The sequence below is a fragment of the Atheta coriaria genome, unplaced genomic scaffold (genome assembly GCF_025399875.1).
Source record: "Atheta coriaria isolate IRGN ID8LTWV9N9 unplaced genomic scaffold, Caltech_Dcor_3.1 hic_scaffold_5_pilon, whole genome shotgun sequence".
NCBI lineage: Eukaryota > Metazoa > Arthropoda > Insecta > Coleoptera > Staphylinidae > Dalotia > Dalotia coriaria.
In genome coordinates this window covers 8,676,123-8,703,717 of record NW_027045447.1, presented here as the reverse complement: position 1 = coordinate 8,703,717, position 27,595 = coordinate 8,676,123, and the positions used below count along the sequence as shown (strand labels likewise).

At 37.1% G+C, this 27,595-nt stretch overlaps 5 protein-coding genes across 9 annotated transcripts in view; 1 reads left to right on the top strand and 4 right to left on the bottom strand.

Annotated features, from left to right (window-relative positions):
- Nucleotides 1–1,256: 1,256 nt before the first annotated feature.
- Nucleotides 1,257–2,034, bottom strand: LOC135792863 (uncharacterized). The gene has a single exon (XM_065303640.1). The coding sequence runs from the start codon at nt 2,003–2,005 to the stop codon at nt 1,283–1,285; it is 723 nt and encodes a 240-aa protein (XP_065159712.1). The 5' UTR covers nt 2,006–2,034; the 3' UTR covers nt 1,257–1,282.
- Nucleotides 2,035–2,090: 56 nt separating this feature from the next.
- LOC135792860 (uncharacterized) lies at nt 2,091–3,743 on the bottom strand. The gene is made up of 4 exons (XM_065303634.1): nt 3,552–3,743; nt 3,123–3,494; nt 2,544–3,043; nt 2,091–2,494 (listed from the first exon to the last, which is right to left on the bottom strand). Exons 1-4 carry the CDS (start codon nt 3,723–3,725, stop codon nt 2,170–2,172), a joined length of 1,371 nt encoding a protein of 456 aa, XP_065159706.1. The 5' UTR covers nt 3,726–3,743; the 3' UTR covers nt 2,091–2,169.
- Nucleotides 3,744–3,847: 104 nt separating this feature from the next.
- Hip14 (palmitoyltransferase Hip14) lies at nt 3,848–7,144 on the bottom strand. 2 transcript variants are annotated; one of them, XM_065303629.1, is made up of 7 exons: nt 7,103–7,144; nt 6,627–6,976; nt 6,024–6,566; nt 5,792–5,959; nt 5,363–5,725; nt 4,896–5,303; nt 3,848–4,833 (listed from the first exon to the last, which is right to left on the bottom strand). In XM_065303629.1, exons 2-7 carry the CDS (start codon nt 6,771–6,773, stop codon nt 4,591–4,593), a joined length of 1,872 nt encoding a protein of 623 aa, XP_065159701.1. In that variant the 5' UTR covers nt 6,774–6,976; nt 7,103–7,144; the 3' UTR covers nt 3,848–4,590. The 2 variants fall into 2 exon arrangements, with proteins under 2 accessions (XP_065159701.1, XP_065159702.1); XM_065303630.1 differs by lacking the exon at nt 7,103–7,144 and having other exon boundaries at nt 6,627–7,040.
- Nucleotides 7,145–9,381: 2,237 nt separating this feature from the next.
- On the bottom strand, nt 9,382–27,535 carry LOC135792858 (uncharacterized). Of its 3 annotated transcripts, none has more exons than XM_065303633.1 (3): nt 26,905–27,535; nt 12,079–12,201; nt 9,382–11,295 (listed from the first exon to the last, which is right to left on the bottom strand). In XM_065303633.1, the coding sequence occupies exons 2-3, from the start codon at nt 12,182–12,184 to the stop codon at nt 9,698–9,700; spliced, it is 1,704 nt and encodes a 567-aa protein (XP_065159705.1). In that variant the 5' UTR covers nt 12,185–12,201; nt 26,905–27,535; the 3' UTR covers nt 9,382–9,697. The 3 variants fall into 3 exon arrangements, with proteins under 3 accessions (XP_065159705.1, XP_065159704.1, XP_065159703.1); XM_065303632.1 differs by lacking the exon at nt 26,905–27,535 and adding an exon at nt 19,065–19,278; XM_065303631.1 differs by lacking the exon at nt 26,905–27,535 and adding an exon at nt 17,808–18,275.
- LOC135792862 (xaa-Pro dipeptidase-like) overlaps nt 23,548–27,595 on the top strand; it is a 58,976-nt gene continuing 54,928 nt past the window's right edge. Inside the window, exons 1-2 of one of the 2 annotated variants that reach the window (XM_065303638.1) lie at nt 23,548–23,723; nt 26,775–26,818. The gene's annotated coding sequence lies outside the window, so the exon portion shown is untranslated. Of the gene's footprint in view, nt 23,724–26,654; nt 26,672–26,774; nt 26,819–27,595 lie in introns of those variants that run through there. The other variant, XM_065303639.1, reaches the window with a different exon arrangement.

Genomic DNA, 27,595 nt, shown 5'->3' with positions numbered 1-27,595 from the left:
CTTCGTGGGGTTCAACCGCCCTGGACGGTTTCCTGAGATACGCTCCCGATTTCTACGATGTTGTACCGAAAGTAGCGCACAAGCTGCTTACCGCCGGCAAGAAACATCGTCACCGCGAACATTACTACGACTACGATCATTACGAAGATGATCATCCTCTAATAACAGCCGGAAAACGCACAATGAAGCGAATTAATAAATTATTGAATAAACCACATGGCGGACATGTTGTTCCGGTGTATCCGGCTTATCATGGCTACGGCGAGCATTTCGGTGGATTCGACCATTTTGGAGGTGGTTTTGGAGGTTATGAGCACTATCCGTTAGTCATACCGCATGGCAGCTTCGACGAGCTGCCCGTACATGGAGTTTTTCACGACTCGATTGATTTTTCACCGCACACGTTTGGGAACAGTTTGTACTCGCATGATTTACATAATTTCGATCACGGCTATCATTTGTAGTCGCGCGTTAATTTAAGTTAAGTTAATGTGGTGGTAAAACTGTAAAGTGAAAGGAAACCAAAGATGGAGGACGTTTTTTATCATATTATTTTTATACTTGTTGATTTTTAAGAAATATATCAACAGAACCGACAATTAATGACCTTTAACACACCTAACCTCAATTATAAATCCTTTTAGGTTAATTTATGTGTACTTACACGTTTTTCTCCAATGAGTAACTGTTGTAGTTGCGTGATGCACGTCGCAAGCTCATAATCTGTATGCTAATTAAAATCATATGATAAAATCAATAATTTGCAATCATTCAAACGTGGAATTCTCAAAATTACAGCTTTAGGTATATAAAAAGCACATACCTTTAAGGTTTCGAGTATTTTGTACAGTTTCACATCGTTTTCTTCGGTTTTTGTGCCATTTAGCGACATGTTGCACGTGTTTTTGCAAGTTACTTGGCTCTCCGACTGTTTGGTTGGTAATAAGCCAGAGACTGATGATCGTGATTGCATGTTCAGTGTTTCCCGGTTTTCTTGATGTCGCGTGTCATCATCGTGCACGTTTACGATCGATTATTACGAGCTAGCGCGGCCAAAAAGCCCAAAGAATGCGAATATGTTCGAGGGAAGAAAGTAAAATGTTGGAAACTTCGGGTTTCTTATTTATTGGGGGTTAATAGGCGACATGCAAGCTATCATGATATAAAAACACACAAAGAATCGCAGGAAAAAGGAAAAGAAAATGGAAGTTTGCATATTTTGTGTTTTTTGTGTTATAATTAAGTAAACAAAAATATTTATTGTAAGAATTTAATAATTAGATTACATTTTAAGGGGTATATTGGGCCAATATGGCGGATTATCCTTATTCATACAATATTCAAAATTAAGTTGTATTGATGTTTCCATTCCGTTTATTTTCGCCGCTTTATCGCCGTACATTTCCAATAGTTTTTTTCGTCTAGCTTCTCCAGGTTGTTCACTTGGCGGAAGTGCCATTTCATCTGTTTCAACCTTGTCATTTCCTAACTTTACATTTCCGCCATTAATATCCGGTTTGGCTGTTTGTTTTACCGAATGCCGCTTTGTTGTTTCCTCCTTGGGTGCCACTTGCTTCCACTCAGCGTCTTTATACGTTAAATATTGCTGCATTTGCTTGTCGTATAATCGCTTGATGTGTTTGTGTAGCATTTGATTTTCCATTTGTAATGCAAGTGCCCTCGACTTCCAGTGAGCCAGTTGATGTTGATGTTGCCAGTCAGCGACCTCTTGCATTGACTGCGCGAATGTTCCGCTCGCTGCTCCAGCTGTGTGTGAGTGTATGTTGTTGATGTCCATTGTTTGGTCTCCTCCGATGTCGAAAAGATCGGCGATGCTTTCGCACAAAGAGTCCTCCGACCGTGCAGCGCGTTTAGCTTTTAATTTCAACAGGAAAAACTTCTTGTTACGTTTACGCCGTAGGCGCCTGTTGCGATTTAATTTGCCTTTGCGCGCTAGTTTTCTCGGGATCGAAGTCAGCAACATAACCTGGCTGGGCGACGCCATTTGAAAATGACAATTTGACCCTGAAATGCGCAAGATTGACGTTCAATGCGCCCTCTACATAAAATACAAATCAAACGCAGCGTCGTTGAGTTTCATAAAAGTTGTGAGGTAAATTACTTAGAATAAAATAGTGTATAACATAGTATAAAGTATTAGCATAAACATTAGTTTTGTTCCACATCTTGACCATCCGTCAAATTGGATTGGTGAGCACATTTTCTTTTATTTTTCCCATCGTTTCCACAATATTTAACGTCTACTAAACGAATTGCGGCAAAAATGGCGGCGATTTCACGTAAAAAGTATCCCATGCCTTCTGCAATCGGATCGCAGATATCACGCATTGTTGTGGCGACATTGTAAACAAAAATCAATGGTGGTTGCACCAATGCGTTAAAAATGGTCGCCAACAGCGGTTTAATGCAATAATCCGAGAAAATCTGCAGCACACCAACTGTTAACGGACGCATAAAACTTTGCAAAAATGACCTGCAACAAAAATTTCAGACACATACAAACATAAAAATTTACAATTTACCTTAGTAACTGCAGAACAAAAGACGTAATAAACGAAAATAATATATGCACGAAACCGAATGTCTCTGCCCAAAACTTCGTCGTATAATTTTCAGTTCTCTCCGCCAATATCTCAGTCATAATAACCGGAGGACGATCAGTCGTGTGATAATACGCTGAATTTCCATGATCAAAGTAATACACATCAACGCGTGTTACACTATCCAATTGTCCTGGTATTTTATCAGCGGCTGCTGATCGTTGGTAAATTGTTTTCTTCTGCATCCTCAGAGATGCGTCCATCATCGGTTCACTCCGATGTTGTAAAGAATTCATGTGTAAACTCGGTGCAAATCCTTGATTTTCATTTATAATCTGTTTTTGGTATTGCTCATCGTTACAATTCGCATTTCTGTAGAGTAACTGCGCTTCACGTCGTCTTCTTCGACTGCGTGGTGAAGTATTCGTCGCTACGGTATTGGTGCAAGGCATGGGATCATCCACAAGATCAAAGACTACTCGCTAAAATGATAGATAACTAGAGGAACCAACATAGTCCAAGTATACACAAAATGGCAGAATATCGTAAATATGTATATACTTTAGGTGCTGATTCAGATTTGGGTTGGAGGATGTTAATCCTATAAAGGTCCACGTTTTGAGAGGGTAGTATAGAGGCTTGTTGTTGGTCTACTTGAGAAGAATTTGTAATGACGCCGTTTCCGTTTGTGTTTTTCGTGAAAAGACTCGAGATCTTTTGAATCGGATTGCGAATATTCAGAAATTTCTTTTCGTTTATTTCGGATGGTAAATTATCCATATATTCTGAGGGTTTTGGATCTATATATATAGCAACACTGTCTGTTACAAGTGAACTTAGTTCGGAATAATCTCGAGGGGTGTTTGGTTCTAGTGGTTTCGCATTTGGGTCCTGTACAAGTTGGTGTATCACTTCTTTATCTTCACAATCAATCTAAAATTAATTTCTAAGTAATTCCACTATCAAAATACGGTGGGTAAATTATTATACTTCAATAATGGATGTGTTTAGGGTTGTACTATCACTAGCTTCAGTTGTGGTTGATAAATCTTGTGATTCAGGACCCATGAGGTCAATAACAGTCCGCAATTCATCCTGAATATTCTCAACTCGACCGTTTGTATGCACGCCTCGATTTTTCGTTGGTACCTTAGTGGGCGTCATTACTTCTTTTTATTTCTACACAATGGGAAAACGTTCTGGTCAAAATGGACAATTAAATGACATTGCGCGCATGATTAATATGACATTTAGAATTTTAATCGTTTAATAAAGTCGAAAGTCCGTTTGTAAAATGTAAAATGTCTGTATTTGCGTGTCCTCGTTTGTATAATGTAAATATTGCAACGAATGCAAAGCCAAAATGTATAGATGCAGCCGCCCCTGACCGGTAAGAATCCAAAATCTCATTCCACTTATTCGTTTGAATACAACAAATAGATATGTTTAATGTTTCAATTGTTTAGCAATTATTTGCGATTACTTACAGTGCGTAAGTAGAACTTTGAGTAATGCGTAATAAGAAGGGGCGATTTGCAGTTTGCAGTTGTTTGAATTATTCGGGAGCCTAAATTAATAAGTACATTGACTAGATAACATTATTGTTTGCGATGGCTATGGCTTATTCTTGGGTTTATATATCAATTCTTAACAAAATTGGTGCAAAAACTGCAAGTGCCTGGACTTGACTTAAAATATCTTTGTTTGTAGCTTAAATAAAATCGCTTACTTTCGGTTGGAATGTAACTTGTTGCGCCTTTTTGCAAATAAACGTCTTATATCTAGACATTTAATACATATCGTTATTTGTAGAATAGGTAATGCTTTTTTGTAAATTTTTGGATAGTTAACCCTCTCTGCGGCGCTCGTACATTCACGCATACAATCGCTCGCGTTTTATACACAGATTAGATGCATTTTGCGTTCATGAATTCAGTCACACACCGAAGGCAAAACGATATACACACACGACAACGCGAAAGCTAGCTCAATGGTCAAATGGTTTCACGACTTCGCATTGGGAGAACAATTAGACGTATTGATTGGCATCTTTATGCCGTAGCAGCGGTTGATGCTCGACGTGACGATCCAAATCGTAGCTTGTCATCCAGTCCTTCACCTGCGGTTGCACCACGCCGCATCCGCACTCGAAGAATTCTGCCACGTTCATTATCGGTCCCTTTGAGAAGGGACTCCGGCCGTGGTTGTTGATAAAGTGCGCGTAGCGACTTTTGTTCATTCGCTCATTTGCAGTCATTCCAAGACATGATATCTGAAATTTTAACATATAAATAGTTTTGTTGCAATTGAAATGAGAATTTGCGGGTTACTCACTTGATAAATCTGACATATCAGAAGCATAAACACCCAAGCAAAGTGGAGGAGTGCGTTGCCAGCGATGAATGCGATCCACGCGTCGCATCGCCCCAACGTCGTCACCACTTGCCAATAACTCTCGGTGCTATTGATCGCGCAGCTTGGTTGACTGGTCCAGAACTGCGTCACGCCAAACAGCATCTGTGCGCACATGACCACCAAACATGCTAGGAAGCCGATGAAGTGCTTGTGATTCTTTGCGCCGATGCAATTCGCAACCCAGGGGCAGTGATGGTCAAAACGCGCCACGCACTTGTTGCACACTGAGCAATGTTTAGAGCGCAGCGGACGACGCACCAGACACGTCGAACAGAATATCGACGGCTCAAAACCCCCGGGGCCTTCTTCTGATAATTCTATTATAGTCTACGCAAAAAAAATTAAAGATTATTAAACATTTACACAAATTATAGATAAACACCGACCTTAAATCTGATATCTTGAGTAGCAGCGATCGTGCCAGCATCAGCTCGCCACGACTTCAAGAAAAAGTACCACAGCGCCATCGAGCTGGTAACGAACACGAAGTTAATGAGCAGCGTGGTGTTGGGCATGATGAAAATGAACCAGGTGATGTAGAACCACGTCTTGGTCGACATATAAATACTCAATGGTAAAATGACCATCAGCCGGTCGTCGAAGAGCACATCGCCGGCGTAGTTCAACACGATGTACATGCAGAGGAATAAAAACAGCTTGATAAGAAACATCAGGTCCGAGGCGAGGACCAGACCGGCGATATAAAACGCTAAAAACGGCGTGCCCACCATGCACCACCATCTCACTCTCTACAAAATCAAACATAATTACGTCAAACACAAGGATAATTGAGCTTTATTGATGCAACTACTAACTTTGTCTTTTGCTATTCTAAAAATTACGTTTCGTGAACGCTGTGTGCTCATGTTCTCTTTCACTTTCTCGGCGACTTTCTTGCCCACCCAGACGGAGGTCACGTATGATTGTAACATTGATAACGGCGTGTCTCCTCTGTGATTCGGTATGTTTAAATTTGCCTGGCCCTGAAATATCATCAATCATTTTATTCTCACATCCAAATAACACTTAAGATATTATTCAACTTACAACTAAAATTAATGTGCTGATAGCTTGTGTATTTCTTGCTAAAATCGCCCAATGCAAAGCAGTATTGCCCTGGTTGTAATCAGCCAGACTGGTGTTTGCACCCAGAGTTAATAAAACCCTTGTAGGATCCAAGGTGCACATCTTCCAGCAGCTCCACATGAGTGGTGACATGCCTCCTCTGTCCTGTGAGTCAGCACTCACGCCCCTGGCTACAAAGTAAGCCACAACTGCTGTATGGCCAAACTGTGCAGCCAAATGAATACAGGAACAGCCTTCAGCATCTTGTATGTTTGCATCTGCACCAGCATTCATTAGAATAACCACAGCACTAAGATGTCCTTGTCTTGTGGCCCAATGCAGTGGTGTTGCATTCAATTCTCCACCAATTGCATCAACCTCTGCCCCTTTGTCAAGGAAGAACTTCATGATATTCCGGCGATTGTTAATCGCCGCCCAGTGCAACAGGGTGACTGTTTCAGTGTCTCTTTGGTTGACATTGTAGCCAGCTTCTATCAACTCCTTTACTCGAGTGAATGCTCCATACTAAAGATTAGTGTAATTTAGGATTGATTGTGTTTTGTTTGTTGTTTGCTCTGGACTCACCTGTGTGGCCTTGACGATGTCGAAGCCGCTGTAATCCTGCTCGACGACGGGCACCACAGGCTCCTTGGGGATGAGGCTGTGGCTGTCCTTGTCCGTTTCGACGCAACCGCCGGCGGTCGCCGCCGCACCACAAGTGTTCTGATACATAGCTGCGCTCGCGAGCCGCGCTAAACTATTGTTGCACCCAGTGACTTCATTCGAATTTATTGCTAGCGAGCAGGTTAGTTGCGTGCTTCCGAACTGAAGGAACAATCGATCCGATTGTTGATGAATGTCAGAAACCGTACACCGTGAGTGCGAGAGGAGAAGAGCGCAAACCGGCGCAAATCGTGCTTGACTGGTGACGCCCTCTGAGCGAACCGTGCAAAAATTAAAACTTAAATTCACCGATTTGTTTAAAACAATTTAATAATCATACAATTAATTAACTAATAATTACTCTACACACGAAAACAACTTATTCAGTTTCAACTTACATGCGTATACTTGGGTACTGTGCACGTTTGTCAACTGATGAATCAATATTGTAGCAAGAATCCGGAATTTTGATAAGATAACAGTCAAGTAGTGGCACCAGGAATTTATTAATTTTGTTTAACATGTGTCACTACCAATACTATATTAATTAAAATACTGCTGAAGATAGTAATGTTTTTATTGTAATGCGCCGACAAACAAACATACAAAATTGATAATTTCGAGCAGTGATATTGAAAGAGTCACGTTAAGGACAAGTAACAATCGCTAAACAATCAAGCATCGCAATGTTATGTTGATACACAAAGATTTTATCAGTCAACAACTTATCGCAGTGTGTGAAACTTCGAGAATTTGCTTAAACGCGTTATTGTCGTCATTCGCATGTTTGGTTGCGCAAACGTTATATAACCTACAACATGTAAATTTAAATTGTATTGCAACAAAACTTTTCACATTTTTAATTGTTTTGTTATTATTTTTGGTTGCAGTTGAAAAAAGTCAGTGTGTCTTCCAATTGTTGTTGTTATTACAGAAATCGGTGAGTTATTTTTATTATTTTTCCTTTTTAATTTAAAATTAGCAATATTTTCTGAATTTTATTTGTAAAATTTATGTACCTATACATTGTAAATAATCTTGCGTGCTTGCGCTTGCATCATTTCGCTTTGTCCGCACGTATATCGGATGTGTTAGTATGTCAGACGACTCTGGGCGATTTTTTCTCTCCATTCATCTCTTCGGCTCGAATCGATTGGCGCGCAGACAGAATGCAAGGCACGCTCTTTAGCTCCTAATTTACAATCCAATCCAGTTTAGTGGCCTTAGTGGCTTTTGCCCATGCGCTGGCTGCTTCATTCAGCATTCTTCATCGCTTCGAACGTGCGTTAGAAAAAGATCTATTGTCGCCAATCGACGCGAGAAACTCGATAAAAACGCAGCGGGCTATAAAAAAACGCTACAAAGTTGTCAAGATTAACGATTTCCTACCGGCGAAACTCCATACCTCCATTACGAGACCAACTCGACATAAAATGGATGAAATTTGAAAACGTTTAGGTTTTGATAAACACATACAAACAAAACGGTGTACACTGTCTTATAAAGTGACAGGAAGACAACGTTTAGTGCGCCTTTTTCGATGGCGTACTTGTCGCGTCGGAAGGCAGAAGATGGAAGAAGAGTTTCTATCAGAAGCTGCACCAAACGCAGACGCGATTTCCTATTTGTAGGCTTGCACGCGCTCGCCATTCGGTGCTTATATGCATCGATACTTATTTCGCTTCCCAGAATCGCGCGTCGAATCGACATCCGACGATGTGTGCGTTCTCAATTAATTTATGGCCTCGCGTTTTGTCACACCTAGGAAAAACGCAGCTAAACGCAAACGATCGATCAGGATTCGATAAAATGGTTTAACGCGTCGGATGGCACGAATTTACTGTAAATGGTCAAAACATTTACGGCTTAAGACTTTAAGTCTTTGAGAAGATGAATGAATGTGGGCGATGGCCACTGGTTCAATCCGAGCTTAAAATCGTAAAATATTACACTCTGAAAAAAATAACATGTGTTTCACCCAGTGGAGGTGTTAATTAACTTGTTACACATTTAGTGTCCCACAAGCGCTAAATACGCTTTTTTTTCTTTCCGAAATGATTATTTTTTATTTGAATGCGGTGTGGTTTTAAATTGAGCGTAGCCAAGCTGTCTGGCGATGATTCTTCGCATTTCCGTTCCGCGTCTGCGTGATGAAATCTCTGTGGAATTTTTATATCGTCCAATAAACTCGTACGAATCGTATAATTTGTAAACGTATCGCGAATCGCCGCTTGTAATAAGAACAAGAACACACTACGCGCCACAACTTACGCATCGAGATATTAAAATTCGTAAGTTTTCACTTACTTGGCCGAAACCCGAATGCGAATCGGAGAAATTTACACATTTTTATTTCATGATGGCGGTCGTGACTCATCTATAATCGCTGATCTGCTTTGCAATTTATACTATTTACATTTGTGGTTATGGTTATGAATTTGAGCAAATTTTGATCCGAAGCAAATTGTTCCGCCGACGTATAATTAACAAACATTAAAATATTTAATAGTTTTGCATATTGAGACTCTACGCACCGCGCATAGATATAATTTGAATTAATTGCTCATAAAACATCCGAAATTATTCATTTCCTTCACGTTTAACTTCACCAAAATCAACATAACCTCAAAAGACCTAAATCCCTATTAGGATGAAAAAGGGAACCAAACACACACAATTAATTTAATTATATTTATTTATTCGTGCAAATACTGTTATTACATTCATCAAACGCGCTCTGGTCGCTAAAACTCTACCGAAATAATCAATGATTTTCTTAATCTTATATCCTATCAGTATAAATATCAGTGAAAGAAACATCACAAATAAAAATAATAAATTAACTACGTTTTACGTTATTTAAGTATTAGTATCTAGTGTTTTTTAAGTCTAAGCTTAGGTAATCAACTCTAGAACTATTTTACATGTGTACATAAAGCCTCTTGAAATTTCAATTTAAAGCCTCTCTCTCATTGTTTGCATCATTACGGAAATTAAACGCGTGGATCCTTGGTGACCTCCTCTACAATCCCCTTGTGGTATTCTTCCTGTGTAATGTCCTCGGACGCTACTTGGAATTTGGCTACCAAATCAGTCTCTTTGATGTCTTCTAATGTGGTCTCTTCGGTGTTGACCTGAGGTTGTTCTGTTATATCAATTTCGTCTATGGCACCATATCCAGTCTGGACCACATCGGCCAAACTCAACTGACTCAGGTCTAACGCCCTGCCACGTGCGTTGATTGTCCTTGTAATCGGGTGATATTCTTCCTTCTTGCGATAACTATGCAGGTGTTTAACTGGGAAGTCCTTGTAAGCATCTTTGTCATAATTAGAGATCTCATTGAGATCTTGTACGTTAATACCGTAGAGTTGTTTGGCAGGACCATAAGTCTTGACCTTTGAATGACCTTGTATGATTAGGTACATAGGCCCTCGAAGTGGTTCCGCAGGTTGTTTGTAATGTTTGAAAAGTGGATCTGTTGTTAAGATTTGTGACACGGTTGTAGGTGTTGGAGGAGATGGTGTGGTTATTGTTGTAGTGGTGGTGTAGGATTTAGTAGTAGCTTTAGGGATGTTTGCTAGAAAAGACGCCATTGTTGATGGGATATTAGGATTTAGCTCCATAACTTTTTCTTTCTTCGTTGCTTCTTTCTTAAGTAAATTGATTAGGTTATTAGAGGTTGGAATTGTTATTTCCGATTGAATGTGGGCTTCCGGTTTGCCTATATTAACATAGGTGTTCATGGCGTCCATATGGGCGTTTTCTACTTTACCCATTTTGTATATCTCGGGTCTACTTGTGCTTGACAAAGAGATAGGACCTAATAGAGGTAGGGGTTGAGGTCTTTTGTTCATGTGTTGATGTGAAACCACCAAGGGAGTCCTCCAGGTCACACTGGTGGAGTCAGCTGTGTGATAATTCTCTTCATCCCGAACATCCCTGATAGAGTTGGAGATTGTACTTGCGTGGTACACTAAATTTCCAGCTTGTACCTGGACATTTTGTACATTTGCGCTGGGATCTGTTGTGGGTCTTAGAAGAGGTGTCTCCGTTCGGGGTAAAGGTGGTGGCATTAATATAGTGTAAGGTATCTGCGATTGGGACTGTGATATACCCTTATACCTGTCGTGTTTATTCTTATGATATCCTGAAGATGGAAAATAATATGGATTTGGGAAGTAAATCCGTTCTCTTTGGCTTTGGTAATGATTCTGTGTAAACTTGGTTCCACTCTCGACATATTTAAAATACGGGTCATAGACATCCCTGCGTGAGTCCGCAGAAGGTGCAGCAACCGGTGGTTGAACACTTGGCTTCTTTGAACTAACACCCAACACCAATATCTCTGTTTTTGGTGGATTACCACCATCTGCAGTGGTTTCTGCATTTGCTTCCGATTGAGGATCAGGTTTTCTTGATGACGGGTCGACCCAGTAGTGAACATGTTCCAAAATCGGTGGTACATAATCATAAGTGGGGTCGTTTTTCAACGGATCTCCGCGTCCAATTGGCGTCCATTGTTCGTAATCCATACGGGGTGAGAACACCGAACGCGCTTCTTGGAATTTTGTCGTGTTTTTCACGTTCTCTGCAACGAAAACAATCGCCAAATAAATTTCATCAAAATGTAAAAGAATAGAAAAAAAAAACGACATCAGGTAAAGCGCATCGAGCCACCGTGCGAAACGTGAAAGTATTCGATTATTCTCGACGGAAACGCTGTGAAATATGCAGGACGTACGTGCGTAAGTACAAGTAGCCGGCGCGCGCGCATTATCGGCTCTTCGACTTTTCGAATTCATATTAGCTCGAGCGCGGAGATATTGAATGAACGCAGCGTGGAGCGGCCGTCGGATTAGCCGGACAATGTGTGCAGCGCCAGCATGTGACACACTAACCCATAGAGCACTGAAAACTTAAGCCACTTAGAGGAATGGCATCAATGGTATCTATAGCAAAATAGATATAAGCATATCAGGACAGGACTACACACAAAAAATAAAATTTTTATTTCAAGAATAGAAATAAACACCTTTTAAACTTTAAACTTTAAAATATTTTTAAAATATATTTATGTTTAAGCCGGTTCTGTATTGATTCGATAATGTGCTTCACAACTAAATGCTTCTTTCGGTGACAAATCTTGACAATAAAAGTCGTAAAGCAAGTTTTGTCACGCGTGGATGTGATTTCCGTACACTTTGTGTACTTTAAGCAAATAACGAGTTATCTTTATATTTAAAATGCATTAACGAGTCGATGTGTGTGACTGTAGGACTAAATAGAACACAACGGTGTTTTTTTTTTCTTCGCCGCGCCACGAAAAAATCTAGAATATAATTTGTGGTAATGGAAAATATGAATTGTTTACCGGTGGCTTGTCTAGTTGAATTCTTCACCAGCTCGCACTCGAGCACGCCCATTATCGAGTACATCACTGCCCAGACGAAGAGCCATCGTCGATTTTTGTGCCTCATTGTAAATTTGACAAAATCTGCAAAGCAAGACAAACATTTATTAATTACGACAACTCAAATATTGATTAATTCTTAATGATAGTAATAATTGTCCATAAAAGGCATTCGTATGATAATTAAAAATCAAAAATCGATGCTTTCACTTTTCAGCTTGCCTAAGATTCATGTTGGCTTTTTTTTGCCCGCGCTGTTTGTAATTTACGTTCGGTGGAACCTAGTTTCCCACCTAGTTTTTTTTTTCTGGTCGGTCGCTTTGGATTGATTTGTTTCGCGCGTTTATAAATATTCAAAGCAACTCCTTTGCCGCGGATGTTTATTTAAATTACGCGCGCGTATAATTTATTGCTGGTATGATATACGCACCTTTTGCGAATGTTTATTGCTGATGGCAAAGCGGGAGGAGTGCTTCGATTCGAGTGCTTTTTTGATCTAGTTCGAGAGTACTAAGGCTATTATTAAAAAATAGCAAACAAAAATCAACGGTGACTTCCAAAAACTATTATTAGGTTTATTCAGAGGCAATTTTTGAATAAAAATGTCAAATTTGAGTTTAAAAAATTATATTTTTCTCGTCTTATTGACTAATTTTTATTTTTTTTAATTCATTTGTGCTCCTTCCATAAGACAACTGCGCATGCGCATTAAAAACCATGGCTTATTGTAGCTTGTGTAACATGATACGCAAGCAGTAAATGTGCGCGTTGTGTTGAAAATTTAAAACATCCAGGCGGAATTTTTGAAACAAAGGTTTTTTCTCAACACCTACGCCGCAAAAAGAAAGGCCCCTCTCGGGCCGATCGCGGCACAATGAGCGATTTATTACGGAGTCGTTATCAATTTTATCGATCGCGAGCTGCAGCCGCGCGCCGGGTTCAAGACGCAGCGGGCGTATTCGATGAGTCATTTCGTGTAACAATGAAAAAAAACCAAGCAGATTCGTAATCTGGTAATCTGGTACAAGAGCAGCCAACAACCGACGAATAAAATGTATTACATGAACTTAAATATAATCATAATTAGAATAGAACCACCAACGCGGAAATCGCGCCGAAAAATCTCGCTAGAGTCACACATCTTTTAATATGCTCATAAACTTTTGTTGTTAAGTTATTATTTATGTATATGTTGGATGTATATGTGTGTGGCTGCTTTATGTGCACGACAAATCGTGACCGACGTGTCTTATATTCTCGAATCTGGTCGATTCTCGGTTCGCGGCGTTGTAAAAAGTTCCGAAACAAAATCGCCGACAGGCCGTTAATGCTCTTAAATAATGCACACATGAGGAGTTCATGTCCGAGGCGGTGTACGAGTTGTACAACTGTGAGAATCGACTCGAACGCGGACGAATCGATGTGGAAGCAATCGAAGATTAAAGACGAAGGCGCACATAAATTGCGACCGACGCAGGAATTATTATGTGAGGTTATGACGCTCGAAGATGTTATCGAGCTGCATTCGCCGTACATGCCGGTCGGTCATAAACATGAGCAAACATTGCATTAATAAAACGCTTTCCTTAAGCGTAAATTGCAAACAAACTTTATTTCACGTGTGTGTAGATTACTACTTACTAGGTGAACTAAGCATGGATTTTTTTTTGTTAGTTGGTTGCCGAGTTTTGTATCACATTCTTTTTCATTTGATTATTTCGTTTATTTCGCTTCATGGTTTCATTTTTACCGAGCGTGATTCGCAGTCGCGCAGATTCGCGTCTTAAGAATGATGAGTAACGATCGCCGGCGTATTAATAATAACGGGCTGCAAATTTGTTTTAAACTTTCTCTCTCCCGGCGTGGCGCGGTGCGGCGTTTTCCCACATCGCCGCCGACTAACAGTAATATCTAATAACAAATTATAAACGCTCGTAATGGCAATAATGGCTGATGGTCGAATGAAAGAAATGGAAACAAAACGCGAAACGAGTTGCGCACAAAAAAACGAAATGAAATTGACTATATTACGGAGCACGCTAAGCAGCAGAGTGAGAGACCAGAGAGGATGAGACGGCCGACAAAAAAGTAAAACGAAATAAGTAAAAGCAATATCGGTACAAAGTAAGTCAAATTTAACTTGGGTACATACTACGGTCTTTATAGTAATATAGTAATAAGCAACATTTGCTTTTTTTATTGTGAAATGCAGTTGGAGAAGCATATTTTCTCATAGTCTTAGACATTTATATGAGTTTGTATGTTTGTGACGCTTTCATACAAAAACCACTCAATAAATTTAGGTAAATTCTGGTTTACAGATTATTTTGATTAAGGAAAAGTAAATAGGCAACGTTTTGTCGCAAAAATTTACTCAGAAGGTTGTAAAATAAGGGATGAAAGTTTGTTTAGAGTTTTATGCAATTTTTATTGTGTATAAAATTTTGTATGATAATTTTTCCAAAAAACTGCTTGCGTAGTTAAATCTAGAATTTTTTTTTATTTTTTTATCGAAAAAAATCATAATTTTCAAGTAAATACTTTTCGATTAATTAATAAAAATGTAACACATTAAAATATTGTCTAATACCAATTCTAGGAATTCAATTTACGACTAATTCCATCATTTACTAAGCAATTCAAATCCACTAAACGCCATTTTATGTGCTAAAAATGCAAAAATAACATAAAACTTTTATTATGTGTTTTTAATTTGTTTTGCTAAAAAACACAATAAATAAAATTCCTTCTCTTAACGAGAATCATAAAAATGCAACAAAATATCAATAAACCGATACATAAAAACGCTGCATTAGCGGCGGTTCGCACCATTAACATATTTATTTATTGCCCACACTTTAGAAAAGTTTATAAACTTTTTGAAAACAAAGCTTTATTACTAATACGAGTGACTGCAGGAAGTTGGGTGTGTTCGGCGCGGGTCAGAGCAACACCAGTAACAATTTCTTTAAATATCGTGCCGGGCGCGCGCACGCCTCGCACATCTTGCGAGCGATATAAATCATAAGACTGCGGGCCGCACTTGCGTGAATTTGAATTAATGAACATCCAACCAACAACCGTCGGGTGTAAGTGCGCACCGCGCGCGCACGACTTAAAGGTGTCGTGAGAACCGGGCGTAGGTGTTAACGCGCTGTCAACCACGTGAGGAACACGCCTCGGCAATCGCAATCACCGCCAGCATCGGTTACATTTGTTTCTCGTTCTTCGACTTCGGCGTTGCGCAACTAGAAGACCGACCGGAGACGCGTGTTCGAGTGCGGAAGAAGCGCGCGCGCGATGGAGATAATTAAATGCAAACAGAATCAAATCGGGCATTACGCCCAAAATGAGAAGGAAGCCGGCAGTCGAGCGGAACGCACTTTAAGCGGAGTAGTTGGACTTTTTACATTTCTCGGTTAGCTACTAAAAAGTAGTTGGTAGTTAAATGTGTTGTGTATCTTTAATTTTAATTAATTAAACGCCAAACAAACTTTCACTAAAATTGTAGATACGCGTTTTTTCCGCTGAATTATTAGCGTAGTTATATGTCTGGAGATGATTTAATATAAATTTAATTTAATTTGCAACGTCATTTTAAATTTGGGTATAAATTACTCAGAAATAAACTTTTTTAAATGAAAATAAGGTTAATTTAACGTAAAAAAATAAATTTTCACGTTTTTATCGTAAAACTGTGTTGCAATGATAATAAAATTAAACCAAACGTTTTAAAAACTAATTTTGGCAATAAATTTCAAAATTTGATTCTTCAGGTCCCAAAAATGATTTTTTTGTTCTAAATGTTAACAGAAACAAAGAAAAAAATGTGAGTCAATTTAAAATGAACAATTACAGAATAATAAACAAGTAAAATTTGCTCTTTGCCTAATTTACCATCGTTATTAATGATGGCCATATGCAAATTTACTTCTTTGCCGACGTTGCCGACGAGCAAAATGTTTATCGCATACAACTTACATCTTTACAGTTTAACGGACATCTAATACCTTCTATCGCCTGATCGGCTGGCAATTCACCATAATGAATGAATAAACTCGCAGCCATTTACAATTTAAACAAACAATAAATATGTAATTTATTGTTAATTTGTGGGTCGCGCGGGTCAGTCGAGATCAGCCAATTAGGATGTAGTGATCACAACTACAAATCAAATCACTTGATAGCAATTACACCGCACTAACCGCAAAATGGGTGTAATTAGCAAAGTTAATTAAACGCAAACAATGAAATATGAAGTAGGTGACAGTTAACTGCTGTACAATCAAGAAATTACCAGATAATTCAAATTAATATTAACAAAGACCATACGCGATATTTTATTAAATTAAATTTAATATCAGACATTTTGTTTTTTGAATGTCGCAGAACCGGCTGCTGTATACTATGATATTGGATGCATGCACGTCGCTCACTTTTAATTAGATTAGATTGATTTGCATTCGGTTTTTAAACCTCTAATTTAGATTAATAAAAGAAGCAGTGAAAAAAAGAGCGAAATTTAATTTTTGATTGGAGTCATCTCTAATATGATTGAATAGTCGTGTTTTGGTTGGGAACATGTCGACTTCCGCAAACAACGTCGAAGCTTAATCCTTAATCTGCGGATGCATTGTTTATGCAAATTAGCAAAGTGAAATCGATATTGATTTTATAATATCGTTATAGTTACAAATTGTGGGTTTGCAGTAGTCACGAAAGTGATATAGTCGCGTTGCCTTTAGAGTATATTAGAATAACACTTGATTATTTTAGTAATTAATTAATTACTCGTAAACTAATCATCCTATAGTATTGATTTTTTGAACATGTTATGGAGAATTAAATTCTGCATTCATTTGTGTAAAAATTGCATTGAAAATATTTTTGAATCAGAAGTTACGGATCATTTTATCTGATTTTTAAATTAAAATTTACAAATTTCAAGTTTAATTGTTCATAACTTGGTGAATACTATTTTTTTTGAAAATATTCTTGCTTTGTTGAATGAATAATTTAATTAAGAATATATTTTTAGAGAAATAATCAATTTAGCATAATTTATTATTAAGTAATTAATTAATTACACCAGATAAGGGCACCCCATATTTAAAAAATATATTTTTGGCTAATTTTGTGCTGCAAATGGAGTGTAAACAAAAAACGAAAATGGTGTGAGTGGGTTTAAGCACCCGGCATATAATTAGTTCATTAATCGTTTGGACAAATCTTAATTTGATCTTTAAAACCACTTAACGCACAAACACAACTGTTGCAGTGTAATTGCCAAAAAATTCACTGCACGATAGTAAGAATTAATTTTAATTAGTGGTAAAGATAAAGTAATGTTATATGCAAGCAGGTGGATTATTTAATTAATTACATACTAATTTTAATTGCATTTTATGCTGTTTAAAGACAAAAGTTCGTTTTTTTCCGTAAATTTATAATAATTTTAAAACGGAAGTAACAAATGGCCGGATTTGTAAATTGCATTTATTTAACGCGATTATCTCTTAGTTTCACTTTGTCGACAATTTTGACTTCCTTTTTGGCTGTAAAAAAAATTGCTTCGCGCAGGAAATTGGTGATTTGTGTTACTTTTACCTGTTTTTAACAAATTAAAACGTTTTGAAGATTTCCAAAAACGCTATAAGTATAATATTTATATATAAATATGTGAAACGTACCTTGAAAAGTAAATAAATATTACAATTAATCCGAACGATTAATAATAACGCACACTACACTATTATGACACTCTTTGACACAAATTCACGCTTCGTGGCTGGTCAATCATCATCACAATCCACATCTTGCAATGTCATGCGCATTGTATACACACAAATGTATATTACGTGCGTGTTTAGCTCTCTTGTTGTTAATCTTATTTTTATTGCGTTGTAATCTCATTAAGTTTACAACTTGTTGCGTTCTTTAAAAACGGCTTTAAACACTAAATTTGGCTGTTTATCGCGTCCGCCGTCGTATGCGCGACTGTTAATTACGCGATAATTACGCCGACTAATATATAATCACTCGCGACCACCGGAATCGATCGATTGTCCGGCGTTTTCGCCGGGGTCGGATTGTTACGATTGCGATTCACGTGCACACGCGACGATGGATGTCTTGCGGTGTGGTCTCGCCGTCTCGCGGTTTCGTTCTTTTCGGCCGAATGACTGACTGACTGGACTTGGCCGCTGCTGCCGGCGTCCGAGAACCATCGGGGCCCCTACTTTTTACTCGAGAAGAGAAAACTCAAACTCAACTTCTTCACTTCACGCCACCGAGGAGGAGCAAGACGTGCCGCGGCGATTAACAAGGATGAAATGAATGAAATTCGATTTGCGAAATATATTGAAATCTATATTGGTTAAATAGGTTCTAATTTGAGCATTTTAATATTCATAATTTTTATGTTTTATTTGATTTGTTGTCTGGATTGTAAGCAAGCGTGTGTCACAGACAGACCGAAACTCGTTGAATAATTTCTCATTTACGCGCTGCGATCGTTTCCTCTTTCGCTCGGCGGCCGGCGATGAATCAGTTGCGAACGCGAAAGATGATACGGACAATTTATTCATAAATCACCCGATCAGTCACGACGCGTTTTAAATTTCGCAACCTTACGACTTTAACGCGTAAAAACGCGCAAAAAGTTCAAATATGTTGGTCAAGTCAAAAAATTTAAGACATTAGCAAGTTTTTTTTGTTTGTTTTGTGTAAATTGAGTTCAAAATGGCGGAAAATTTCAGGTTTTAAAGGAATTAAACTCAAAATTTTGAATTTTAATTTTTTCTTATTAGAAAATATCTTAGGAAATATTTTCACGTTATTATTTAACCAAAAAACTCCCATAAATGAAGTTAAAAATCAAGTAAAAGATTTCGTTGTGTCATAATTCATTATATCACAGTTTTAAAATTTGTAAAATGATCACTTACTTTAACTTATATTCCAACTTGGTTCTGACAATGATAAAAAACCACAACGACCAGCATTTCTATTGTTGATTATTAGGACAAAGCTCGGTAACAAAAACGGAAATCGAACACACATCACCGCATCAGCGGCTCGCTGGAGGCTGATCGGCGATCATAAATAATCAGCCGGTCGTTCTCTCACGTGTTGCATTCGAACAAACCGGCGCGAGGTGCTAACGCAATTTAATTTAAACATTCACAACAAAGCTCATTTATGTCCACGCGCAGTCACAGTTTCATTTCCATTTTGATAATTTCATTTCCTCTGCCTCGTGGATATTTATCGACGATGTTCTGGCGTGCAACCAGCCGCATGAATCTATAATTTGGCCCGTGTAGAGAGACGTTGCAGTATTTCTAATTTTATTTTCACACGACACACGAACGACACCGCCAACGAAACGTGCGCGGCATGAAAATTTAAAATACATTTTGTATTTTATGGCGATGTGTATAGGTAGGTCACACACGGCGTTTTTGTTTCAGCGATTTCTTTTCTTTCGGCGCAGGCGACGTGTGGTGCGCTTTTGTTTTTGTTTATATCACTTTTATTGGTCGCGAGTTCATCGGTTCGCGCTGTGTGTGACGTGCGAAATTAAAAATTTATTTATTTATTTATTGCACGTGCGGTGGCAGCGCAAAGAAAGTAGGCACTGTGGTAATTAAATTGAAGACGCACGAACAATGCAAACAAATAAATTTGCGATTGACTCGTTTGTTACATTGTTATTTAGTTATTTAGTGTCGTTTGTCTTTGTAAGGTCCGAGACATGTCACAATGTCGAAAGCAGGAAAGCTGGAATGCAGCCAGAGAAAGTCAAAGTTTAATGAAAATCCTTTTTGTCCTATGACAACAATTTCACTCCCATCTTTATTACATACCAGTTTGTTTTCATTTAATTAAATTTTATGTGTTGTATTGATTTAAGTATTTTGCGCATGCGCAAGAAACATTTAATTCAATGTTTGTTTCTGTACGCAAAATATAAAAATTTCACTCATTAATCCTATTCATAATTTCATATAAAATATGTCATTTTTGCTTGTTAAAGTGAGTAAAAATTTGTTAATATCATCAAAACTTTCATCAATATTTGTGTGATGTTTAACATTTAATTTAAATATTTCACCACATTTTTCTAACGTCTCCGTGGCGTTTCTGGCTCAATTTGAATTTTTCTTGCATAAAATTAATATCAATAACATTTAACAAGCTTAACACCGGTCCGAGGTGTGAAATCGGCGCATAATTATCTTGTTAATTGTTGCGTTAGCAAGGAAATTTATTTTCGTCGCCCGAGATTTGATTGAAAACTCCAAACGCAGCAATAAGTTCAAGTTCAAGCTTTACACGTTTACACCACGATCACGACTGTGGCATTGGTCACCGGTGGCTGGTAGATTTCACTAATTAATCAATTCGTTAAACGCGCCCGACCGACAAACCATGAAATATTTGTGTTTAAACGTTGGTATTTTTATTGGCGTTTTTCGGATCTCCGGATCTGGAATACCTACACGAGATGTGGTTAATTGCTCGCGGACAAAGTCCACGCCAGACCACGTGGATCTAGTGAGGCTTATTTATGAATTGTGCGTTGTTGGGTTACATGCGAAATGAGTTATGAAAATGGTCCATGGCGGATAATTTGAATTTGGCCGAATTCTTATTTCACACAATCGCATTATGTGGCCGCTGATGAAAATGTACGCAACTGTTACAAGTGTTACAAGCGAACAGCCGGCAAACGAAATTTACGAGCGAAATAAATCATCCAATTTCGGTTTCGTTGTGTTGTCCTACTCACACATGGGTCACAACACGGTTTATTTTTTATAGTTTTATGCATGTTACATACAGTTTTATGAATGGATTCAATCAATATGCGTTTATCAGAGCCTCAAGCGTTGTAATTATTTCTAAATGCAGAAATAAACTGAATTTTCGTCATTTTGTATGTTTGTAACGCTTTCCAGCGATAACCACTGAACTAATTTTGAGAAATTTTTGAATCAAGATATTTTTAATCTTGGAAAATGATATAGCCTACTTTTTGTTGCAAAATTATAACTGGAAGAGTGAAAATTTTGGGGTAAAAGTTGAAATATTGATTAAATTATAGTTATTGTTATATATTTCAAATCTAGATAGCGATTAACTACATTTTTCATTTTTTAAAACTAAAATTCACTAATTTTATGCATAAATGCATCTCCATAATATGTTTTTAGGGTAGTGGGGCTTCTACATGGCCTTCCTTCCTTTAAATGTTAATTGTGCCAGTAGTAGTAACGCACCTCGCGGATTGCGGATGTTATCGCAGGCAGAGTGTGCTTTTCAGGCGCAATGTTCACCGGATGTGTCGACCGATACTCCGATTGTCACCAATATTCTGTTGCGACACTTTTCTGCGAGTTTACTATGCGACGCCACGCGCCACACACCATCCGAACAAACTTGGCGTGTGAAAGTGCTGCATTTTTGCGCGTACTGCACAATTAAACATGTTACCTACAACGCCTGCAAAACCGGCACAAATTTTCATAAACTTTGGCCGTACGCGACACAATATTGACTCGGGTCATAAACCCGCAGTACTAATTAAACAAATTAATTTTATGAGTCAGCTTTGCGTTTTATGGCGTTTTATGGGCATGTCACACCGGCCGTAATGTTTTCGAGCAAAAATTCATTCATCTTTCTCTTTTATTTTAAAGTTTATGCGCGTACATGAATCGCGCAGCGCGCAATAAAAATGAAAATAATCATTATATTGAACTTTCGCTCAAAGTAATCAAAGTAATAATACACGCACGTTAATGCGTAGCTTGTAGACAAATTATAATTTCATTTAGTACATTTCATTGACTCGTTTCAAGTCAATTTAGACTTTAAACTTGAATTTTTTTTCGCTTCGTATTCGCTTGCGTTGTTAGTTTTGTGCGGCGATTTTTTGGTGTATGTTACTTGGCCAAAAACGAGCAACCGAAAAGAGCTGCAAAGGTATCAATTTAATTCGGGCTATGGCAAATTTGCGCCGCGGGGCCACAGACATAAAAATACCTCGGCGAGAAAACGATGCGGTGTGTTTCTGCTTGCAGCGTACAACTTCACGTTCATTCAGACTTCATTTCGCATCGAATCAAAATCATTCCATTCAAAGTTTTTAAAACTTTAAATTTTAACCATATTTCCGCACTACCCAATGATTTAACTAATATTTTCTTTATTCAGGTTAATTTTTATTATGTTCTTTAAAATTTTAATCATATTTCGGCTTTTTTTTTACTTTTTTGGTTTTGGTTGTGGAATGAGATGTAACCGACAGTATAAAATATAAATGATCGACGGTTGTGGTCTTTTAGCATGCTGCATGCAGGGTGGTCGGCGATATCAACGTTGAATAATGTATTCGGCAATTAATTGCAACTTTCGATACATCTGCAAACCACATATATTTACATTATATTGATAAACATTTTATTTCTCTCTAGAACAACCAGTTTTTGCTTTTTTTCATATTTGTGCGGATTTATTAGTTGAATTTTAAATTATTTGCTAGGAATTGAGAATATAATTTTTGAATATTCGACCACACAACGCGGCAGCATTAATTAAGTAATAATTTAAATAAATCAGTGTTAATTTAACATTTATTGAGAAAGTTATAGTTTATTAGCTCGACACTGACGTAAATTGTTCAAAAACTGCTTAGGCAAACAAACCATTGATTAAATTCACATTATTATTGACAATTAGCCCAAATATGTTCTTCTACGTCTCTTGTTCATGTTGGTGAAGATGTAGTTGTATAACGGTGAAGTACACAGTCAACTATATGCAACTTACAATACGTTAATCCACATTACCTTAAGTTATGGACATTTAATTCGATTATAGGATTTAAAATAATATAAATTCTAAAGTGTAATGTTAAATTCCATCTTTAAATTCGAAATATCTGTAAATATTATTTTTCTACATAATTTTAACATTTTTTCTTCGTATTTGACAATTATTAATAGTTTCATATTATCCATTCTCACCGCGCACTAAATTTTTTAAGATTGCCTGCTTGTGATTTAAACTAGGAAAATTTAAATGTGTCCTTGACAATATTCAATGAAAACTGCTATTCGTTCTTAATATTGCTATCGTGAGCACTAGTTCTAGCCGCCACACCTTGGTGGCGCTAGAATTAAGTTTCGTACGTTTACCACTGTCCACACTATCTGTTTAGTCTTTGCGTACAAACTTGTTTTTGACCTTATCTACAAGCAATCTTCAAGTCGCGATATTTCTAGCGTGGTGTTTACAATTTCAGGAATTTAGTGTGTTCTTATCGTCGGATGACTCGTGTGCAACTCTTGTGTTTTAAACATGTTACAACATGTTTGTAACCGCGTCTACGCGTTACTTTCTTTATATAAATTATCTAATAAGTTTATTATTCATTATGCTCTTATGGCTAAACATTTAAAAATTTAAAAACAAATCACTAAAAATAAAGTAAAATCAAATAACGTGAAAATAATAAAGATTGCATTCCTATAAGTGCTATCGGTCGTTGGCGTCTTACAATTATGGTGGTGTGGATACGGAGGCACCGATCAAATTCTGTAAGTTTATTTTTATATGTATCTACCTGGGACACAAATTAGACGACCGGCACGGTCGGACACAATTAGGAGATATTTGAAATTAAAAAAAGGACAAAAAAGAAAAATTTCACTTTTAGTCATGTGTTTGGTCATTTTATCCCACGAAATTAATTTATTTTAAATTCTTATCTAATGCAGAATTTTCCAAATTTCATAACTTTCAATCCGTTGGCCGCTATAACTTTTAGTTTAAAAGATATGCACTATTATCGTTTATTGACACGAATATGTCAAGAACGTTGCTTATTCCTTATTTATTTAGTTATATTGCAATTAATCGCAATTGTATAATTAAGTCTCATTCGGTTTACCGTAGCATGGTGTCGATAGAAGTGACTCGTGTTCAGGGCACCGTACGTGGATAATTCTTTAGCTGACTCCCATTTGCCCATTTTTTCTTATGAATTAAAATGTCATTCTTATATATGCATTTTAATCGTCTTATCTTATAGAAAATTTTCCGTAGATTAAGAATTTGAAATCTGTTCGTATATATATATAGCAAAAATTGAAAAATGTCACTTTTTAGTACTTTTAGTGGCGTTTTTTGACCCTTTATTGTTGGAAATATAATTATTTTATATATTTATCTGATAGAGAATTTTCCAATCTTTAATAATCAACAATTCGTTGATAGCTATCTAGTTTAAGAGATATTCTTGGCAATTTATTCTTAAGACTTAAAATTTCATCTCTCAGATTTCCCTTTTAACTATCCTATCTGATAGAGATTGGTCCGTAGATTAAGACGCTGCGATCAGATCCTATTTATCTCTTTTGGTTTACGAGATATTCGCGATTGAATAAAATGGGCAAAAATTGATAAATGTCACTTTTTAGCACTTTTAGTCGCGTTTTTCGACCTTTTACTGTAGGAAATATAATTTATTTATATCTTTATCTGATAGAGAATTTTCCAATCTTTAATAATCAACAATTCGTTGGTTGCTATGGCTTCTAGTTTAAGAGATATTAATTATCAAAACTTGTCGAAAAAAAGTATCAAGCACCCCCCCTTGGCAATTTATTCTTAAGAATTAAAATTTCATCTCTTAGATTTCCGTTTTAACTAGCCTATCTTATAGAGAATAGTCCGTAGATTAAGACGCTGCGATCAGATCTTAATTATCTCTTTTAGTTTAGGAGATATTCGCGATTGAATAAAATGGGCATAAATTGAAAAATGTCACTTTTTAGTACTTTTAGTGCCGTTTTTTGACCTTTTACTGTAAGAAATATAATTATTTTATATTTTTATCAGATAGAGAATTTTCTAATCTTTCATAATCAGCAATTCGTTGGTTACTATGGCTTCTAGTTTAAGAGATATAAATTATCAAAAGTCGTCGAAAAAAAGTATCAAGCACCCCCCCCTTGGCAATTTTTTCTTAAGAATTAAAATTTCATCTCTCAGATTTCCGTTTTAACTAGCCTATCTTATAGAGAATAGTCCGTAGATTAAGGCGCTGCGATCAGATCTTAATTATCTCTTTTAGTTTAGGAGATATTCGTGATTGAATAAAATGGGCAAAAATTGAAAAATGTCACTTTTTAGTACTTTTAGTGCCGTTTTTTGACCTTTTACTGTAAGAAATATAATTATTTTATATTTTTATCAGATAGAGAATTTTCTAATCTTTCATAATCAGCAATTCGTTGGTTACTATGGCTTCTAGTTTAAGAGATATTAATTATCAAAAATCGTCGAAAAAAAGTATCAAGCACCCCCCCTTGGCAATTTTTTCTTAAGAATTAAAATTTCATCTCTCAGATTTCCGTTTTAGCTAGCCTATCTGATAGAAAATAGTCCGTAGATTAAGATGCTGCGATCAGATCTTAATTATCTCTTTTAGTTTAGGAGATATTCACGATTGAATAAAATGGGCATAAATTGAAAAATGTCACTTTTTAGTACTTTTAGTGCCGTTTTTTGACCTTTTACTGTAAGAAATATAATTATTTTATATTTTTATCAGATAGAGAATTTTCTAATCTTTCATAATCAGCAATTCGTTGGTTGCTATGGCTTCTAGTTTAAGAGATATTAATTATCAAAAATTGTCGAAAAAAAGTATCAAGCACCCCCCCTTGGCAATTTTTTCTTAAGACTTAAAATTTCATCACTCAGATTTTCCTTTTAATTATCCTATCTGATAGAGATTGGTCCGTAGATTAAGACGCTGCGATCAGATCTTAATTATCTCTTTTGGTTTACGAGATATTCGCAATTGAAGTAATAAAATAATAACAATCTAATTATACGGCTTATTTTTATATTTATCGACAAACGTGGGCACGAGAATATTTTTGTATACAATGCTGTTATCTACGATTCGGTGTAAACAATGTTTTTAACGCATGTGTTCCGCGCGCTGTCTCCTAGCCGCCGCATCAACTTACAGCATGCAGCGAAGTCTAGTTTAGTTTAGATCACAGGTAATGCGCCTATTGCAAATTCGCGCACAAGGACGCGTGCCTTCGACGCGCCATCTTTGCGCACCTCTTGCTTTCTTATCATATACTGTCCCGTCATTGTTTACGCAGTTTCGGCATGCACTATCGGTGGATTGCAGCCAGTTTCGTGCAGGTCGCTGGTTAATCGAGTCGTGTTTTGAGAGACTTATATCGTTTATTCGGACTTCAATATTCTTAATATGTGTTATACTCGAAGATCAATCAATTATTTATTGGTACTTTGCGACTATAGTAATTTGTTTAATGTTCGGAAATGCCGGTTTTTGATCGCGTTTGTTATGTATATTACAAGTCACGTGATAGTGGATTTGATAACATTCTTCACTCGGCGTTGTGTTTAGCGTCGGTTACTAAATTAATCGGATATATATCGCCCGCATGTTGATCATGTTGATCATGTCTCATCATTGAGAGAGATCCATCAGGCTCGTGCAAGTATTTTTTAACTAAGCAGATTGTTTATTTTGTGTTGATTGTTACTTTTAACATAATTCAATTGTATGAATTTTTGTTCTAATTTATGTTTTCGTTTAGTTACAGCACTCGTTGTGACTGGCAGTCCGATAAGCTGTACACTGGTAAGTTTATAATTCAATTATATTTTTCGGTCAAATTTACATTTGCTGTTTATAAACAAGTTTTCTATTTATAACGTAGCACTTACCTAATGTATGTATATACTTATTTGAATTGTAACGTGATATTCATCGTAAAGTGCACTGAATACTAGTCACTTCTACCGCTACCCTCGTACGGTGCTCTGAACACGAGTCACTTCTACCGCTACCCTCGTACGATGCCCTGAATTAAGTCATTTTTACCGCTAACCTCGTACGGTGCCCTGAATAAAAGTCACTTCTACCGCTAACTTCGTACTGCGCCCTGAACCGCTGCGCAATTTTTTGACGTGATAACGTCTTTAAAATCGTTTTAGTCGGGTGACTGTTCAGAAACTGTGTCGCGAGGCCTCACGAGGCCGATCGCAGGTATACCCCCCTCTCGTTATAACCTTAGGCTCCCCGCACACTACAAACTTTTTATCGGCCGAACAGTAAAACAAAATGTGAAGTGCAAGTGAAGTGTTACAACAATTGCAACAAACAAAACTTATATCACCAATAAGACGTTATCACGTAAACATCTCGATCGTAAACCTACTTTACAAACAACCATTTTTTTTTAATTAATAATTACCATAGTTCGCCAAGGAATACAAATTCATATACTCAATTTCTATGATTTGTGTTACTTACAAATACTTACAAATTACTCGATATCATACACAATTGCCATTCAGTATCACTTCCAACCCGCCGCTGACGTATTTCACCGGTAATTGGCAGCTATTGTGTATT